The 17,384-nt window shown below is 49.5% G+C and overlaps 1 protein-coding gene across 2 annotated transcripts in view; it reads left to right on the top strand.

Annotated features, from left to right (window-relative positions):
- The window catches only part of ELAC2 (elaC ribonuclease Z 2), a 31,231-nt gene that overhangs the window by 12,954 nt on the left and 893 nt on the right, over nucleotides 1-17,384 (top strand). Inside the window, exons 12-23 of one of the 2 annotated variants that reach the window (XM_074970539.1) lie at nucleotides 3,834-3,932; nucleotides 4,161-4,299; nucleotides 4,383-4,468; nucleotides 6,254-6,372; nucleotides 7,312-7,408; nucleotides 7,964-8,102; nucleotides 9,468-9,506; nucleotides 9,692-9,801; nucleotides 14,351-14,450; nucleotides 14,534-14,654; nucleotides 15,211-15,289; nucleotides 16,219-16,363. In XM_074970539.1, coding sequence (XP_074826640.1) covers nucleotides 3,834-3,932; nucleotides 4,161-4,299; nucleotides 4,383-4,468; nucleotides 6,254-6,372; nucleotides 7,312-7,408; nucleotides 7,964-8,102; nucleotides 9,468-9,506; nucleotides 9,692-9,801; nucleotides 14,351-14,450; nucleotides 14,534-14,654; nucleotides 15,211-15,289; nucleotides 16,219-16,363 — 1,273 coding nt within the window. The remainder of the gene's footprint in view (nucleotides 1-3,833; nucleotides 3,933-4,160; nucleotides 4,300-4,382; nucleotides 4,469-6,253; nucleotides 6,373-7,311; nucleotides 7,409-7,963; nucleotides 8,103-9,467; nucleotides 9,507-9,691; nucleotides 9,802-14,350; nucleotides 14,451-14,533; nucleotides 14,655-15,210; nucleotides 15,290-16,218; nucleotides 16,364-17,384) is intronic. The other variant, XM_074970540.1, reaches the window with a different exon arrangement.

Below are 17,384 nucleotides of genomic sequence, written 5' to 3'. Positions count from 1 at the left end.
TGCAAGGCCCATCTTACTTGGGAGAGGGGCTTTCTGGGGGTGGGAGGGGAAAGTATTTCTCTCTGGTGCTCTTAGTAAGTTACTATATTTCATGAGGTTGCCACTGTCTTAGTTTTAAATAGTCACATGACTGGACTGCATGATACGCACCTTTTAGTGGGTTCTTGCATCCTAAGTAGCTGAGATTTCAAAGGTCTTTGCATACAATGAGCTTACCTACTGTTCAGTCTGGATCTCACCCCAGAATGTGGGAAGTTATCTCTTACCCTGTAACTCTTCAGTGCCTTCATGCTTCGCTGCTGTAGATGTCTGTCTGGGATGCCCACAGTCAGCAACAAGCATGCACTTGCTCTATGTACTGAGCAGCCCTGGCCCAACGCTTTGGATCCAGGAGCGTACTTGAAGCATCAGACTTCTACTGGTCTCCACCAGCCTTGGTTAAAAACTGGTAAGGTGACTCCACACTCTCCTCAGCCCCGCATTTCCCCAAAAACCTGTTCTGAAATGCCCAGCCCTGTCCTGGAACAATAAGAGGGAGGTTAAGGTTTGTTGCTCCTTTAAAGAGTCTGTATCCAGCAGTTTATTGCTGTAACTGGAGTCCCCAAACTGTTCAGTTCAAACACAGTACTGGATTGGTTTAAATTAAGTTTATTGAATTCCAGAGAGACTTGAACTGAGCATAAGGATTAAAGTTCGAAATGGTTGTGAGAGAGACAGACACTTTCTGGGCACTAAAATCTAACAGACTAGACTGGGTTCAAGGTAAAATCCCCTCAGCAAGTTTCTGTCAATATCTTTGACCAAGCTCCTTTTGGATCTATCCTCCAAAGTCAAAGGGTTGGTAACTTTGTCTTAGGTGAAAGACTGATAACTTGGGGTTCTGTACCCTTCTCTTCTGTAGTCCATTGAATCTTTGAAATGGATTCTTCTGAAGAATACCTCGAGATAAGTCAGTTTCCAGGTGAGGGGTAGGCAACATGGAATCTTTCCCTACTGGGGTTATCTGCCAAAATGCAAATTTCTTAGTTTCTGCATCCTCCCCACAGTGCAATTGAATGAACACTGGCTGTTAATGTCACACCCACTTGGCAGAGATAGAATTGTAGAGCTGGAAGGGACCTCAAGAGGTCATCTAGTCTAGGCCCCTGCACTCATGGCAGGACTAAGTATTATCTAGACCAGTGGTTCTCAACCGGAGGTCTGCGGCCCCATGGGGTTCTGCAAGCCCTTTCAGGGGGACTTGGAGCCCTGTAGCTGAAACATAGTTCCCCGAGCCCCAGCGCTGAAGCTGAGAGCGGCGTGAGGGGCTGTTGAGTCCCATCTCTTCTTTTTCTCTCCCCCCCCACCCCCCAAGCCAGGAGCAAAGCGCAGGGCTGAAGCCGGAAAACCTCCCAAGCCAGGGGGAGGAAGGAGCTGAAGCAGGAGCCCCCAGCCTGTACACAGGCCCTAGGTATCCCCTCCCTGCACCCTGAGTGGTTTTCAAACTTTTTGAACTGAATCACCGCTTTGAGTTTTATTTTATGGTTGTGTCCCCACCATAGCCCAGCCAGGCTGGGTGGCCTGAATGAGTTGTGGGGGTGGAGGTGGTGCTTGCTGTGTGGAGCTGGCTCAAGCCCTGCCAGTCCTTGCACCGCCCCCCACCCCCCCAATAGAAGTAAAACTATTCCTATGCCCAAGGGTTCTCTCCCACTGGCCCTGAGCCCCGAGTTCCCTGCCTTCCCTGAGCCCTGGCATTTTAATAGCATGTTGAGGGGGGCATCAGCAAGAAAAAGGTGGAGAACTCCTGCTCTAGATCATCCCTGATAGGTTTTTGTCTAACCTGCTCTTGTAAATCTCAATTGATGCGGATTCCACAACCTCAATAGGCAATTTATTCCAGTGCTTGACCACCCTGAAAGGAAGTTTTTCCTAATGTTCAACCTAAACCACCCTTGCTGCAGTTTAAGCCCATTGCGGCTTCTATCTTCAGAGGCTAAGGAGAACCATTTTACTCCCTCTTCCTTTTCTGTACTTGAAAACTGTTAGTCTTCTTTTTTCCAGACTAAAGATTGAGAAAAATTGGCTATCTTCCCTCACAGGTCATGTTTTCGAGACCTTTAATCATTTTTGTTGCTCTTCTGTGGATATTCTCCAGTTCACCTTTTCTGAAAGGTGGCGCCTAGAACTGGACACAATACTCCAGTTGAGGCCTAATCAGCATGGAGTAGGGCGGAAGAATTACCTCTGGTATCTTGCTTACAACATTCCTGCTAATAGATCCCAGAACATTTGCTTTTTTGCTTGTGATCCTCTATGACCCCCGCAGATCCCTTTCCGCAGTACTCCTTCCTAGGCAGTAATTTCCCATTTTGTACGTGTGCAACTGATTGCTCCTTCCTAGGTGGAGTACTTTGCATTTGTCCTTATTGAATGTCTTCCTATTTACTTCAGACCATTTCTCCAGTTTGTCCAGATCATTTTGAATTTTAATCCTAGCCTACAAAGCACTTGCAAGCCCTCCTGGTATTGTCCACTATTTTTTTTTTTTTTAAGTGTACTCTCTATGTAATTTTCTAAATCATTTAGGAACATAAGAATGGCCATACTGGGTCAGACCAAAGGTCGGTCTAGCCCAGTATCCTGTCTTCAGGTGCTTCAGAGGGAATGAACAGAACAGGTAATCAAGTGATCCATCCCCTGTCACCCATTCCCAGCTTCTGGCAAACAGAGGCTGACAATGGCCCTGAACTGATCCCTGCGGGACCGCACTTGATATGCTCTTCCACCGGGACTGTGAACCACAGATAACTAATTGGAAAGCCATACCCAGAGTGTAGTTATGCACTCAGCTAATAGTAGCTCCACCTAGGTTGTATTTTCCTAGCTGTTTATGACAAGGTCATGCGAGGCAGTATCAAAAACCTTACTAAAGTCAAGATATGCCACATCTACCGCTTACCCCCCACCAGCTACAAGGCTTGTTACCCTGTCAGAGAAAGCTATCTGGTTGTTTTGACACAGTTTGTTCTTAACAAATCCATGCTGACTGTTACTTTATCACCTTATTATCTTCTAGGTGTTTGCAAATAGATTATTTGCTCCATTCTTTCCAGGTACCGAAGTTAGGCTGACTGGTCTGTAATTCCCTAGGTTGTCCTTACTTTTTTTTTTTTTTTGTATAGATTGGCACTATATTTGCCCTTTTCCTATCCTGTGGAACCTCACCCATCTTCCATGACTTTTTTCAGAGATAATCGCTAATGGCTCAGATATCTGCTCAGTCAGCTCCTTGAGTATTCTAGGATATATTTCATCAGGACCTGGTAACTGGAAGACATCTAACTTGCCTGGGTCATTTTTAACTTGTTCTTTCCTTATCCTAAATGCCTCTTATCCTACCTCATTTTTACTGGCGTTCACGGTGTTAGATGTCCAACTGCGACTAAACTTTTTGGTGAAAACTGAGACAGTCGTTTAGCACTTCCCCCATTTCCACATTTTCTGTTGTCTTCCCCCACTCACTGAGTAATGGGCCTACCCTGTCCTTGGTCTCCCTCTTGCTTGTGAGCAATTGTCCCCCTCGTATAGATGGAGGCAGTGGGATCAGAGGCCCAAGGCAACTGTGGATCTTGGCGAGTGTGGAGTAGAATCCAGAACTCCTTGACTCTCAGATCTGAGCTTTAACCTCTCTCTGCTGGGCTTCCTTCCTGGAGGCAATAGTCTCTGCTCTATGGAGTCCTTGGTAGTAAATAGATTCTGGAGAGCAGCCTTGTCCTCTTAGGTGAGGAGGTGAGATCTCTGTGTAATAGGAGTCAAGCATTGTTGTCATCTTTGATCTTAAATGTCTATTGTAGGTACCAAGAAGGGAAGGCTGAGGGTCACGTGGCCTTGGTTATTCACATCACCCCAGAGTCAGTGCTTCGAGACAGCCGGTACAAACAGTGGCTGGAAAGGTACATTGCTTTTATTTAATTATGTTGACTTAAAATAACCTTAAAGGAAGCCTAACCCACAAACTCCGTGATCCCAGACTGGCTAATAACAGCCATGGGTCAGGGCATGTGTGGTTGGTTCAGAGAACAGTGGTTGGTTAGTTAATGGTATCGGGTGCCCAGCAGTGGGTTGGAGCTGAAGTAGTCTTGTATCTGAACACATCTTACTATTCCTTTTTCTTTCTCCAGGTTTGGACGCACAACTGAACACTTGATACTTAATGAAAATGCAAACACTGTGCACTATCTCCGCAGCCACAAGATCCAAACCCAGCTGAACCTCATTCACTCAGAAATCTTCCCACTGTTAACTAGCTACCAGAGTCGGGTAAGAGGCTGCGCCTGTCTGCAGGTGTCTGCAGAGGCAATCTCGTGCATGCTTACAGGTTGCTCCTTCTGTCTCCTCTCCAGGAAGAAGAGGCCACTTTTAGCGTGCCTGTTGTGCGGGGAGAGTGCCTCCTGAGATACCAGCTGAGACCGAAACCGCAGTGGCAGAGGTTGGTACCCTTGGTAATATATAAACTGAAGAGAGATCTGGCCTCCTGCCGCAGGCATCTGCATGGGAGCAGAAGTCATTTTAGAAGATCAGATGATGAGTTGAGACCAAGGAGCATTCAGCATCTAAATGGTGGTGAAGCAAAGGTGGCTTGAAGTCACCTTTGCACTCTGATTATGGGCCAGTCTGTGCAGGACCAGACCCCTGGAGAAACTTTCAACAGCTCATTGTGGGGTGGGTGTGTTTGGATGTGAAGGGGGGTTGCATTGTGGGGTCCCCAAAGAAATCCAAGGCCCCATTTTCTGAATGCTACACAAGTCTCTACTAAGACTCTGTGCTCCAGAGCACTTAGACTCTACATTTGACTGGACCCGTAGGTGTAATGTTCAAGTGGATGCCTAAATGTATGTCTTCTGTCCTAGAGATTTCATAGTTTTAAGGCAAGAAGGAATCCTTAGATCTAATCTAATGGTTCTCAGTGTTTCCAGACTACCGTACCTCTTCATGAGTCTGATTTTTGTCTTGCATAGCCCATGGCTCACCTCACTTTAAAAACTACTTACTTACAAAATCGGACCCAAAAATACAAGTGTCAGAGCACACTTACTGAAAAATTGCTTGCTTTATCATTTTTACCATAGAACTATAAAATAAGCCAACTGGAATAGAAATATCTCACTTACATTTCAGTGTATAGAGCAGGATAAACAAGCCCATTGTCTGTATGAAATTTTAGTTTACTGACTTAGCTAGTGCTTTTTATGTAGCCTGTTGTAAAACTAGGCAAATACCTAGATGAGTTGATTGTACCCCCAGAAGACCTCTTCGTGTCCCGAGGGCACACATACCCTGGTTGAGAACCACTGATCTAGTCTGATCTGTATATCACAGGCCATTACATTACACTGTTACCCCTGTATCAAATCCCATGGCTTGGGTTAGACTAAAGCATTTGTCCTCCAGATACTAAACAGTGGTGTGCCCCAGGCTGAGAACAGGAGAGGCCTGGGGGTACCAATGCCCAAGACCCCTGCAACAGCAAGGAACTGATTAGGGGAGACATACCCAGATGATTCCAGCAGGTGAAATGCCCCATGCTGCAGCAGGGAAAACAAAACATGCTATAGTACCTGCCAGTCTGGCAAGGTGTGGGGACAGAATTCCTTCCAAACCCCACATTATGACCCTGAGTGTGTGAGCAAGACCCACCAGCCAGCCATGGAAGAAAGGTCTCTGTATCACTGGTCCTCCCTGTCCAGTGTCCTGTCTCCAACTGTTGGCTGATGGCTTCAGAGGAAGAAGGAAGTCCCAAATTCAGTTGGGAGGAAGGGGAATGTATTCTGTTTAAACATTTAGGCTTCCTTCACTCTACCTGCATGCGATAGCTGTCCTGAAACCTTGTCAGGATACATGCAAGAAGGTGGGCTCTGAAACTAGCATGGGTGAGTGAAGTTTCCGGCACAGGTGCTGTACGCTGCCCCTGAAGAGTGCACTGGGTCCCAGCAAGTCCTGCACAATGTAGCCCTCAAATCCTGAGGTCATGCAATGATTCCCTCTTGCTGGAGTTAGTTGCCCATTTCCAAGAGCCCATGCGCCTCCTGCAGTCTGCTGGCAATCCTGGTGGATTGTAGTTTTAAAGCAGGCACCTCTGGGGACTAAGGAAACTTTCAAAGTAGGCTAGTATCTAAGTAGTAATTTGACACTTTGCCCCATAAATTAAACTGTTTTCAGTTGCCCCCCTCCCAACCCAGCCACATCCTGATCTGTGGTCTGTGGATCCTTTCAGGGATGTGGTTGCTGTCTGCAATTCCAGTGAATTTGTGGCTGAAGCCCTGGAGCTCCCTGGCTTCCAGGACCGTGTGAAGGAGTGCAGAGAGAGCCTGCAGGCTGAGCCGGTCAAGTCAGGTGAGGAGAGCGTGCAGGGCCCTTTGATTGGAGTAGTAGATAAGTCTGGCTTGACTGGGGAGGTGGGTTGAGTCATTGGATAGAAACAAACTGGGGACTTGCGTTCTAAGAGGATGCTGTACAGTGAAATATTCCCATCACCCTGCAAGCTAATGAACTCAGCATATTGTTAGGGTTGCTTCAAGTGCCCAGCATAGCACAGGATGGGCTTGTTCCCACATGTTCTTTGTCACTCAGCATGGCACAAGCCAGTTTGCATTCTTGGCTCTTGAGGGTGCTGGGTTTGGGGCTCCAGCACTGCAGGGGGAGGGTTTAATCACCAACAAAAACCCAGCATTGCATTTTACTGCAGTGCTCTGCTCAACACTAGTTGCTTTGGGCTTTTAAAATTGCGATCCCAAATATGGCCAGCATGTTAGAACGCTGCCCATATAGTGAAGTATGGGAGGAGCAGCATCTAATCCACAGCTGGCTCCCTCTGGAGCCCAAGTCTGGTCATCTGGCTATGCACTGATGTCACTGTGTGACACGGGCAGTGAATCAACATCTAAACCATGACTGCAGGAAAAGCCAGCACTGCCTGTCTGCTATCCTGCCAAGAGGGCCATGTCCCTTCTCATTGGATAGCCGTGTGTGTCAGTCACTACCAAGCCCAGTCCTGACTCATCTGCCTCCATTCTGGGTGGACATGCAGCAAGGTGTCCTGCTATCATTTCACAGAGGATTTTGTATTTTTTCCCCATCCCATTAGTATTGATGCTGTGGGGAGCTTGGAGGCTGGGGGTCAAAACCCAGTTGGATGAGCTGGCTAGCCTGAGGCAGGATCTGGAAATTTTATGCTTCAATATTGAACTTTTAACCTGGCTGGGAGCTAAACATACTACAATGCAGCAGGCTCTTGCCAGCGTTCATGCAAAGCATGTTACGTATTTTCTCTAGGTAAAACTGAGCATTACCCGGAAATAGTCTTCCTAGGAACAGGCTCTGCAATTCCAATGAAAATCCGGAATGTCAGCTCCACCCTGATAAATAGCAGGTAGATACTAGCTCTCTGTACCTTTCCCTTCCAGTACGTGTGGAATTGCAGGGGGGTGTTGTGTGGATGGCTATACAGATGTGCCAGCATACTGGATGTGTGCCTCACTTGGAGTTCATGGACCTATTAACCAGGCAGGCAATGAAGGGATGGGGAACGGGCCTGGGAGTGTTTGAACCTTGGTCACTAGTTCAAACGGTACTCAAGGTTCTCATTGTAGAAGGGCAAAGTGCTTCCCACATGTGGTCTTGTGACTGCCTTTGCAGGGCGTGTTCAGACAGCCACTCTGCTTGGCATCAGGCGTCCCCATTCCTGTCAGCATCAGGTCAGAGAACAAGAGCTGAAGCCGCTATGGAGACTGAACTTTCAGAGTTGGCCCCTCCACGTCCTTTCTACGGAGAGACAGCACTAGTGGCAGAAATGCTGTTTGCTGCCTTTCACCCCCAACTGCTGCCTTCCCAGATCACACTCTGAGCTGGCGTGCTGGGCAGCGTTCATCTGTTGTCATCCATTCCGGTTACTGCCAGCAATACACCCGCTCTTTCCTCTTGCCAGCCCTACCAAGTCACTGCTCCTGGACTGTGGGGAGGGAACGTTTGGCCAGCTCTGTCGCCACTACGGGGACCAGGTGGACAAAATCCTGTGCAACACAGCAGCCGTGTTTTTGTCTCACATCCATGCCGATCATCACACAGTGAGTATCGCTGGGGGTGACTGAGTTAGAGTAGGTGAGTTCCCAGCTGGGTGTGGGTTGTATCCACTTCAGTGGTGGCTCTTGTCACAGAAAGTTCTGCCGTATACTGTTCATTTTCTCCTGTGAGTGTTTCACTCCTGTTTTTAGCTCTGTAACCATTCCAGTGTCTCCATCAAACATTCTGCCCTGCTCTGCTGCATGTGATTCTGTTGCCCCTGTTTTTAGATATTCCTGGAATTAATACTGGTTCTAGCCTCCTAGCTGTATCTCATAAGCTGTTCTTCCCACTGTGGAATCCCCAAACCTTGCTGAATTCTGCTCAGCTATTAATCCTGTCTCTTCCTAGCACTGGTCCCTGCAAGTCTGGGTTCAGGCATGTTTCTGGGGCTGGGTGAATAAATTGGATTTTTTGCAGTAGCGGTTTCTGGGGGCTCTCGACCTCCCAGGGTATAAATTCAGCACTCTTCACTGCTTGGAATGTGCTTTCACAAGAAGCTTCAGCAAACTAGCAGGCTCCCTGTTTCATGCTGGCTTGATCCAGGCAGGCTGCATTTCATGCCCTGATAGCTTGCACTTCACAGAAGGGCTTCCCTTTCTCCAAGGGTTGTGGGGAAAAGGGGCAGCTACATCCTTGGCAGAATCGGGGTAAGGTCTAATATCAAGTAATTTAGTGGTTTGTCACTAGCTCTTCAGAACCAGTGGGCGTTAGATCAGACTGTTCTCTGCTGCTCGCTAACACAGCTGTTGGACAGAACTCAGAAAGGAGGTTAGGGTTTTCTCCTTTCTGGCTGACATTGCCTCAGCTGCAGAGTTTCTCCTTTTCTCCTCCCCGGGCACCCCCCCCCCCCCCCCCCCCCGCCAGTCTTTATAAGGGTTGTAGCTTTCAGACATGAGGTTTTAGGACACAGATTTATGAGGGATTGGGCTACAGGATTGCCTCCTCTCAGCTGCTCTGGGGGGGCAAAGGTCATCTGGGCAGAGGCAGCATTGGTGGGGAGGGCTAGGAGCAATGCTCCAATTTACATGTGACTTTCCTCTAGTTTGTCCCTCAAGCGGTGCTCCACACTTCACTGAGCTGGTGGAATGGCTGTGAAATCGGCTCTGTTAGCGCAGCCCTGCTTCACTGATGTGGGTTTATTACACAGGTTTCAGAGTAACAGCCGTGTTAGTCTGTATTCGCAAAAAGAAAAGGAGTACTTGTGGCACCTTAGAGACTAACCAATTTATTTGAGCATGAGCTTTCGTGAGCTACAGCTCACGCTCAAATAAATTGGTTAGTCTCTAAGGTGCCACAAGTCCTCCTTTTCTTTTTGTTTATTACACAGTAACCGGCTGACAATGGTTCTTCCATATTCTCTCTTCTAGGGCTTGTTGAACATTCTGCTGGAGAGACAGCGAGCATTCGTAAGTACCACAGCTCTTTCCCTGCCATTTAAACCTTGGGGCCAAGGTTACCCCTGGTGCCAGTGGATGTGGTTCCACTGACATCAGTGGAGCAACGCCTGCCTCTCCCTAGACTATGTCCTGCCTTGTGTAAATTTCTGAAGCGCCCCCTGGTACTGACTCTTCCTTGCCTGTTCTGCTTTCAGGCATCCCTTGGTCAGCCACCCAGCCCGCTGCTGCTGATAGCGCCCACGCAGATCATGGCGTGGCTACACCAGTATCACAACAACTGCCAAGAGATTCTTGGTCATGTCAAGTGAGTGCCTCCCTGGCGAGTCGCAGGCAGTTGCATTCGTGGGAAATACTCTCGCTGTGTCCTTGTCGTTCATGGGCCAGGGCAAACCGCTGCCTTGCCCGTGCGGCATGCCGTACAGGCCCTGTCTGCTGTATTTCGATTGATCTCTGCAATTGACGAGCACTTAAATGCAGCTGGTCAGAGAATCTTAGCAGCAAAATGTCACCTCACTGCAAAAACTAATTAGCCAAAAGGGCTGATCTCCAATACCCCACTTCAGACACTGACTTTTTGCTCCTTCCTCCCCTGGAGCCTGAGAGCACAGGTGGGGTTTGCAGCCTGCACTGTTGGGGCTGGAGTATAGCTCCAAATCACAGGCCTTGTGGCAGGCTGTAGAGTACTTGGAGGTGCTGGTTTCTCCTTTGTCTTCCCTTGGGACTCAGTGTGTAGGGTCAGGTGATTGTATTCCAAGGGCACATGCCTGGAAGCCAGGCATTAGCCACTAATCACTGCAGCAGCTGGGGGCAGGAGAGCACTGACCTTGCCCCATAGGGTAACGTTTGTTCCCCAGCCCCTCATTGCCAGCTCTGTCACCAGCCCTGAGGCCAGGAATCCCGAGGCCGAAGGGGGAGAGGTTCTTGCTGCTGGGTTAGGCAGCCCATCCCTGACACTTTGGGTACATTTAGGCTGCAGCTGGGGAGCATGCTCCCTTGACCACATGAAAACACAAACTAGCTCTGATCCAGCTAATGTGCTAAAAATAGCATTGTGGTCACAGCGACTCAGGCTAGACACCCATGTACATACCTAGGATCATGGACCAGATAGTGCTCGGGTGGCTCATCCTTACAGCCATGCTGCTATTTTTAGCACACTGGCTTGTTCAAAGCTAGATCTTATATGTCTATCCGAGATGCGGTGTTGCCATTTCCTGTGTCAGAGCCTGAGTGGGCAGGCTGGCTTCTGACCCACGGCTCCAGACAAGTGAAGATTGCAGTTCCTTTAGGGATTCTGCTCTCCCCTACTTAGGGATGTAAAAGGGTCAGCATGACTATGAACAACCCAACCAGGACTCACCCAGGGGTTGTCAACATTAACAGTTGGCTAGCCAATTCCTAGTCAGTATCTGCTGGTTAGCCCTCACCCCCTTCCTTGCCTCGATCCCACTTACCCAATCTCCTGTTGCCTTAATGGGCTAACCTGCTAGTTGTTGTTGGTTCTGGATGATAGTCCCTTCCTTTTAGGTGTGTACTCTTGGGCTATAGTCACCCAACTCTGCCCACTAAATCCTGAGGGAAGAGGTAGAAAGCCCCCTAGGGTAGGTTCACTGGGTACTTGAAGGACTGGTGACAGGTTATCTTGTAAAAATGGGGCCTCCGTTTTGAGAGAGGCAGAGGCAGGTTCTGGAGCCATTGGCATAGTGTGCTCCCAGCAGTGAGCTGCCATGTCATGTATCTGCTCCCCAGGGGGTTTTTAGGTGTCCCACAGATAGAGGCCATTGCTGTGTCTAATCTCAAGCTGACAAAGGCATGGCTGATGGTGGCACGTGTGATGGTCATCTGACAGTCATGTCACCTCATCTTTGTCAGGATCGAGCCTCAGCCACTGACTCTCATCTACGTGCCAAAGCCGCCAGTCTCTCTTTTCTTCCACCCCCTTCCTCCACAGTGTGATACATACGGAGGGGGACCAATGGAACTCTGGGGCATTCCTCCTTGGAGGAAGAGCCGTTGCCCAAAACTACTCTGGGAACTCTGACAGGAAGGAAATAGATTTGCTTAAGAGCAGCCCCCTCTGCTGCTGCTAGTCAACACCTTGTGATGGGTGGTAACTAGCTAGGATGCGGGGGGCCAAAGCATGGAGAATGGAACTAAATTCCACCAACAGCTCCAGTATCCAGTATTCGTCCAACAGCTCAGAGTGCCACTGGCCAAAAACCAAGCTGAGAAAGCTGGGCGTTGAGAGCTTTCCCTGTGAGCATGCACAGCAGAGTCTCGTCTAGATCCTTGCAATTCAAACTCTCACAGTAATGACAAAGCTTTTCTAGGATGTGAGGGTCTGTAATCAGCCACCTGGCAGACCCAGCTCAGACTGGCCAGGCTGCCTACCTCTTGAAAAAGATCAGGACTCTGCAGGCAACAATCCAGTTTTTCTTTGGCTACTGCATAAGCACAAAGGAACTTGGTTGCACTCCAGCAGCTTTTGGCCTGGAACTTGCACTCCTCTTTGAGTTGTCATAGGTCACGTGCTTAGAGGGGTGATCCTTGAGGGGGGAAGGTGTCCCAGTGGACACTGATTGTTAACGCTCCGATCATAAAGTCCTACCAACCATCAATGCAGGGGTTCTCTGAGGAAAGTCCTGTTGCATTCCCCGGTGCCCATTAGAAAGCTCTGTTCCCAGTTGCCTCTGATGGCAGACCATAGGAGGTAATGGATGGCCCATGATATGGGCAAAACAACCAATTGTCAGACTTCTAATCCACCCTAAATGTACCACAATGAGCTGATGTCGACACAGCAGCTAGACACCTGTGGCTGGTCTGTGCCAGCCAACTCTGGTCCATGGGGCTCAGGCTGCTGAGCAGGTTCATTGCTGTGTAGACTTCCCAGGGCTCCAAGACCCTGCGAGGTGGGAGGGCCCCAGAGCTTGGGCTGCAGCCTGAGTCCGGAAGTCTACACAGTACTGAGAGAGCCCCGCTGGCACAGGCCACCGCAGGTGTCTAGTTGCTGTGTAGGCAGACCCTAGTACAGTGGTTTTGCAAACACATACGCTGACCCTCGTCGGGTACGTGAGAAAAATCCTGTAATGACAGACACTGCCTTTTATTTAGTAAAACTTGGCAATCTAATCAACATTGAATCTCTCCCTTCAATCAAACTGTATTGGTGTAAGTTTCCTTTCTGCTGTGCAACTCCAAATCAGAGGTTTACAAGCTTTGGGGTATGCCCCCCTAGAGAGGCTCAGAGGAGCATTTATGGGAGCAAGTAGTGATAGCAGGCAACTGTCTTCAAAGTTTTTGAGCTGAGTGGCTCCCCCCCCCCCCCCCCCCAAGCCAGATGGGCTAGATGGCTCACCTCAGAGGGGTGAAGGTGACATTCCGTTCCCGAGCCCTGCCACACGATGTTGCTGCTCCCCCAAAATGTTTCTCCATGCACCCAAGGGGGCCGCCCCACAGTTTGAAAAACTCTAGAAGCTGTTGCTAAATGGAAGGCAGAAATCTGGGAGGGGGGGCACATGACTCTGCATTCCCCCAATCTCCCCACACTGTTTCTGCCTGTCTCAGATGTGGGTACACAGTAGACTACCTCCTTTGGAAAGGGGTATGCAGCCCAAAAAGTTTGAAAACCACTGCCCTAGTAGAATTGGTTAGCAGGTCTGAGCTGCATTGTGTAATATGTCAGAACTACCCCTTCACCAGCCCAGCCCAGTAAGGCCTCCCGAAAACTCCAGGAGCTCTACCCAGCCCTCACAGAGCTGCTGTGGGTTTAACCTCATGGATGTGTTCTCCAGTTACAGTAAACACAACTTCAGAAAATGATCCACAACACTGTGTGGAGACGGGTTGCTCTGTTCTACTGTGTGGGCTTTTCAGACTGCCAGCGTTGGCCTACCTCCGCTCTTGATGAGGTGTATGGCCAAACTCCCATTCGTTTCAGTAGAGGCAGAGTCAGGCCAATGCTGAGCACTTGGGAAAAGCTCCTGCTTGTTTGTAGGCGTCATGACTGCTGAGGCCTTATGTCAAAGGATCACTTTAGGTTTTGCAGTTGCATACCAGTAGCTAGACTTGATCTTTCAGCGGCCAGGCTCCCCCCTTGTTACACTGTGGGCCTGGACACTGTGTATTTGGAGTTACAGGGCCTTGTGACCCAACAGTCGGCAGGGGGGAAGCAGTCCAGCACCATATAACTTTAGAAGTTGCTGAGATCTGCTCAGAATAGGCTCCTTCTAGGCCTGTGCTCTCTTTGGTGCTCATCCAGGGTGCTTTGCAGGCAGTTCCACTAACACAACGGAGGATGCTCTGACTTTCCCCAGTGCATGTTTCCATATGCTGTAGTTTGAAAAGGGTATGGGGCTTGTCATTGCTGAATTGTACTAGTCATTTATGAGATGATGGGAAAACTTGCATGGCACTCCAGCAAGACCTTGAGCATAAAACAAATGGGTATGAAGCAACAGCCCAGGCAAGAGAGTGTGAGAACAAGGGAGGAAGGATTCCAGGAAGGGAAATTAATTTGAAGATGGGAAGAGGGTATTTGGTGGATGAGTCTTCCCTGCTTATGGAGGCAGGGTGGGGGAGGAGAGCTGTGCGCAAGGGCATGGAGGGAAGGTGTTCTCCTGGGCAAGGCACCTGCCCTGGGACTCGGGGCAGGGTTTGGTGAGGATTAACAATCTGAAGTTGGAAAAATAAAACATGAACACCCCAGCACAGACCTAGTAGACATGTCCTGGGGAAGTCTCGCTGTACTACAATAGGTTGCAGTTTCCCAAATGGTATGTGCTGCTCTGCTGACATGAACAGTTTTCAGTGTAGCCTTGACTTCCTAAACATCTCCCCTTTTTCCTCTGCAGTATGATTCCTGCCAAATTTCTGGTGGAAGGGGCGCAAGTCATCGGACCTAAAGCCAAAGCTCTGATTAGCTCACTGCTGGAGAAGTATAACTTTGCGGAGGTAAGATGGCTGGCGGCTGGGAAAAGGCAGCGAGAAGAGTGTAGGGGTAACCTATGGTGGATAACGCTTGTGGTCCTGTTCAGTTCCAGACTTGTGAGGTGCGGCACTGTAAAAATGCCTTTGCTTGTTCGATGGAACACACATCTGGCTGGAAAATAGTCTATTCTGGTGACACGATGCCCTGTGAGGCCTTGGTCCAAATGGGTGAGTTGAAAACACACTGTAATCGCTTTGCCAACCGCCGTTAGCCTGTTAGTGAGTGAAAGAGATGTCGGTAAACCCTCCCTAATCTGCTCTTGCAAGTGTTGGGGTGTGGCATCTCAAAATGCTGCAGGGAAGCGGTCTTGGGCTCCGAGTGGAGACTATGCTAATCTAAGAACAGAACAAGATCTGTATGTTGACCCATGTGCTATTAGTATTAAGACTAACACTAGCTACGTCGGAAGAAGTGGGTATTCACCCACAAAAGCTTATGCTCCAGCACGTCCCTTAGTCTATAAGGTGCCACGGGACTCTTAGTCTGGATCTGTAAAAGCGGCAAACACGGCTACCCCTCTGATACCTAGCTATGCTGGTCAGGGGGACAAGCATTGGGATGCATTCTTTATGCCTTTCTTTGTGGGTTCACTGCTGGAAATATTGGGGGTAGAGAAGCACACTTGTCCCCTAATAAACATAGTACACGTCTACTTGATAAATTCCCCCGTCTGACATGGTATGTTCTACCAGAAGGAGGGAATGATTATGTGGTCTTACACAGGGAAAGACACTACGCTGCTGATCCATGAAGCAACGTTAGAGGATGGCTTGGAAGAAGAGGCAGTAGAGAAGACGCACAGGTAGAGTATTTCTGGGAACTGGTTCTCTCTCCCTAGGAGTGAGATACAGAACTGGGCTTGGCCCTCGGAGCTGGTGATGGAGGAGGTTTCTGCTTCCCAGGATGTCCTGGGTGCGCGCACATCTCTAGGCTCTGGAGGATCCCAGTTAGAGAGTTCCACCTCTTATTGATGGTGAACTAACTGGTTCTGTAACCTGGATGCAAGGGGCATCCCCTCAGGATAGGGAGCTGTTACTGTACAGCTGAGTAGCTGGAGAAATGTGCTCTGCTAGAGGGGGCCCTTAGCTGTTTACCCATTGGCATTGGGGTGAGGACTTGGATCATTTGGCACCCTTCTTACTCTTCAATTCACTTTGGGACCCATCTGAGCTGTGTCTCTCAGGACTGGTTTGTGCCTTGTGATTGCCAATTCAAAGGGGGTGAGAAGGGGAGCACTGTGCCCTACGTGGATGCAGACAAGACCCAAGCACAGCGTCTTGGGTAAGGGGGGGGATGTGGGTGTGGTTCTGGTACATGGGATGGGGGGGCGGGGGAAGGAAGTTGGGATCGACAAGCTGGCACCACCAGTGACAAGCATGCAACTAAACCCCATGCTCCCAGAATTCTTCTAAAAAATGAACACCCAGCTCACTGCAGCCTTGCTTGCCCCCTCCTTGTTGCTGGAGGGGCAAGTGTAACTCACTTGCTGTATGCCACATCTGCTGATGAGCAAGCTGTCTTCATGCACTGGCTGATAAAACGAGCAATTCAAGTTCTCATGCACTTGAGCTCCAGCTGGCATGTTTTGCCCGTGTTGGGTAAAGGCTAGGGGCATTAGCACTTGGTAACGCTGCCTCCCGGTCCCTCATGGAGAGGGCTGTGCGGTCTGGCCGTTGTCCGGTCACCAGAGTTCTACTAACAGTTCAGTCTTGTTCCCTGCTCCCCTTGCAGCACGACATCCCAGGCGATTGGGGTTGGGATGAAGATGAATGCAGAATTCATCATGCTCAATCACTTCAGCCAGCGGTATGCCAAGATCCCGCTCTTCAGTGCAGATTTCTCTGACAAGGTTGGAATCGCATTTGATCACATGAGAGTAAGTTGGGAACTTGGAGCCAGGCTCTCAAGGGAGGTGGGCTGTGCTGAAAATCAGGCCGTTTGCAGATCTGTTGCTGAACCCAGGATAGTAGGCTTTCAATGAGCTTCCCCGGCACGGTGGGTTCCACTGGCAGCACTTTCCTGGGTACAGGGATCTCCACTAGAGGTTGACTGTTTGCTTAGCAGCTGGAGGTGAAGTCTTCAGTTGCCACAATCAGTATGCTTGGGTAAACTTGACAGCTGGGGAGGTGTCCAGAGGGAGCTCTTCTGAAGAAGGCTAGTTTTGCAGCTATTGGCCTTTCATGGCATTGCTGCAAACGTAGGGGAGTTCACGTCTGCAGTGTTTGCTGGCTGCCAGCTTCGTGCCCAGGAGCCCGCCTTGCCTGGTCCCACTGGTGTAGAGGCCAAGAGGAGGAGTGTGAAAAGAGGGCTTTTCTGTGCCACTTGCACAGTAAGAACTGAAAAGCCGCTTGTCCAGAGGGAACCCTGTAGGGCACTGTTAGAGCAGCCGCTCCCAGGTGACACTGGAACCCTCCCTCTGTGTGGGCGAGGTGCATGCCTTGTCAGGAGTAAGAGACTGACTTGGATACACATCTAGGATCTGAATTCCCCTTGGCACTAACCTAATCCTCTGCAGAATGGGGGTTCAAGCCCTCCGGTCTCCAATAGCATAGCAAAGTGCCTCTAATGTGGGCTTCTGAGAGAGCTGCACCCCTTCCTCCTGCCCACCCTTCCAGTATTTTCTGGTGCCACCACAGCACTTGCATAGTAATTACCACATCTAAATGGGTCAAGTTGTCTCCCAGAAAGATGTCTTTGTAAGCTTTGGCCCTCTCTAAATCGGTGTTCTAGATATGCTCCTGTGTGCAATCGAGGGGCGTTGCCTGTCTGTGGGCCGCTGTGTCCTCTCCAAAGTGCCTCTGCGTGTCAAAGAATTATTGCTACCTTAGGTATAATCAGTGCACTGAGTGCCATCCTCCCCTTCCCCTCACCTCATTGCATTCTTTCTGGGTGTCTTT

This window comes from Natator depressus, chromosome 14 (assembly GCF_965152275.1).
Source record: "Natator depressus isolate rNatDep1 chromosome 14, rNatDep2.hap1, whole genome shotgun sequence".
Classification (NCBI taxonomy): Eukaryota; Metazoa; Chordata; order Testudines; family Cheloniidae; genus Natator; species Natator depressus.
Note: the sequence above shows the minus strand (reverse complement) of the source record. Positions and strands in the feature narration are given on the sequence as shown.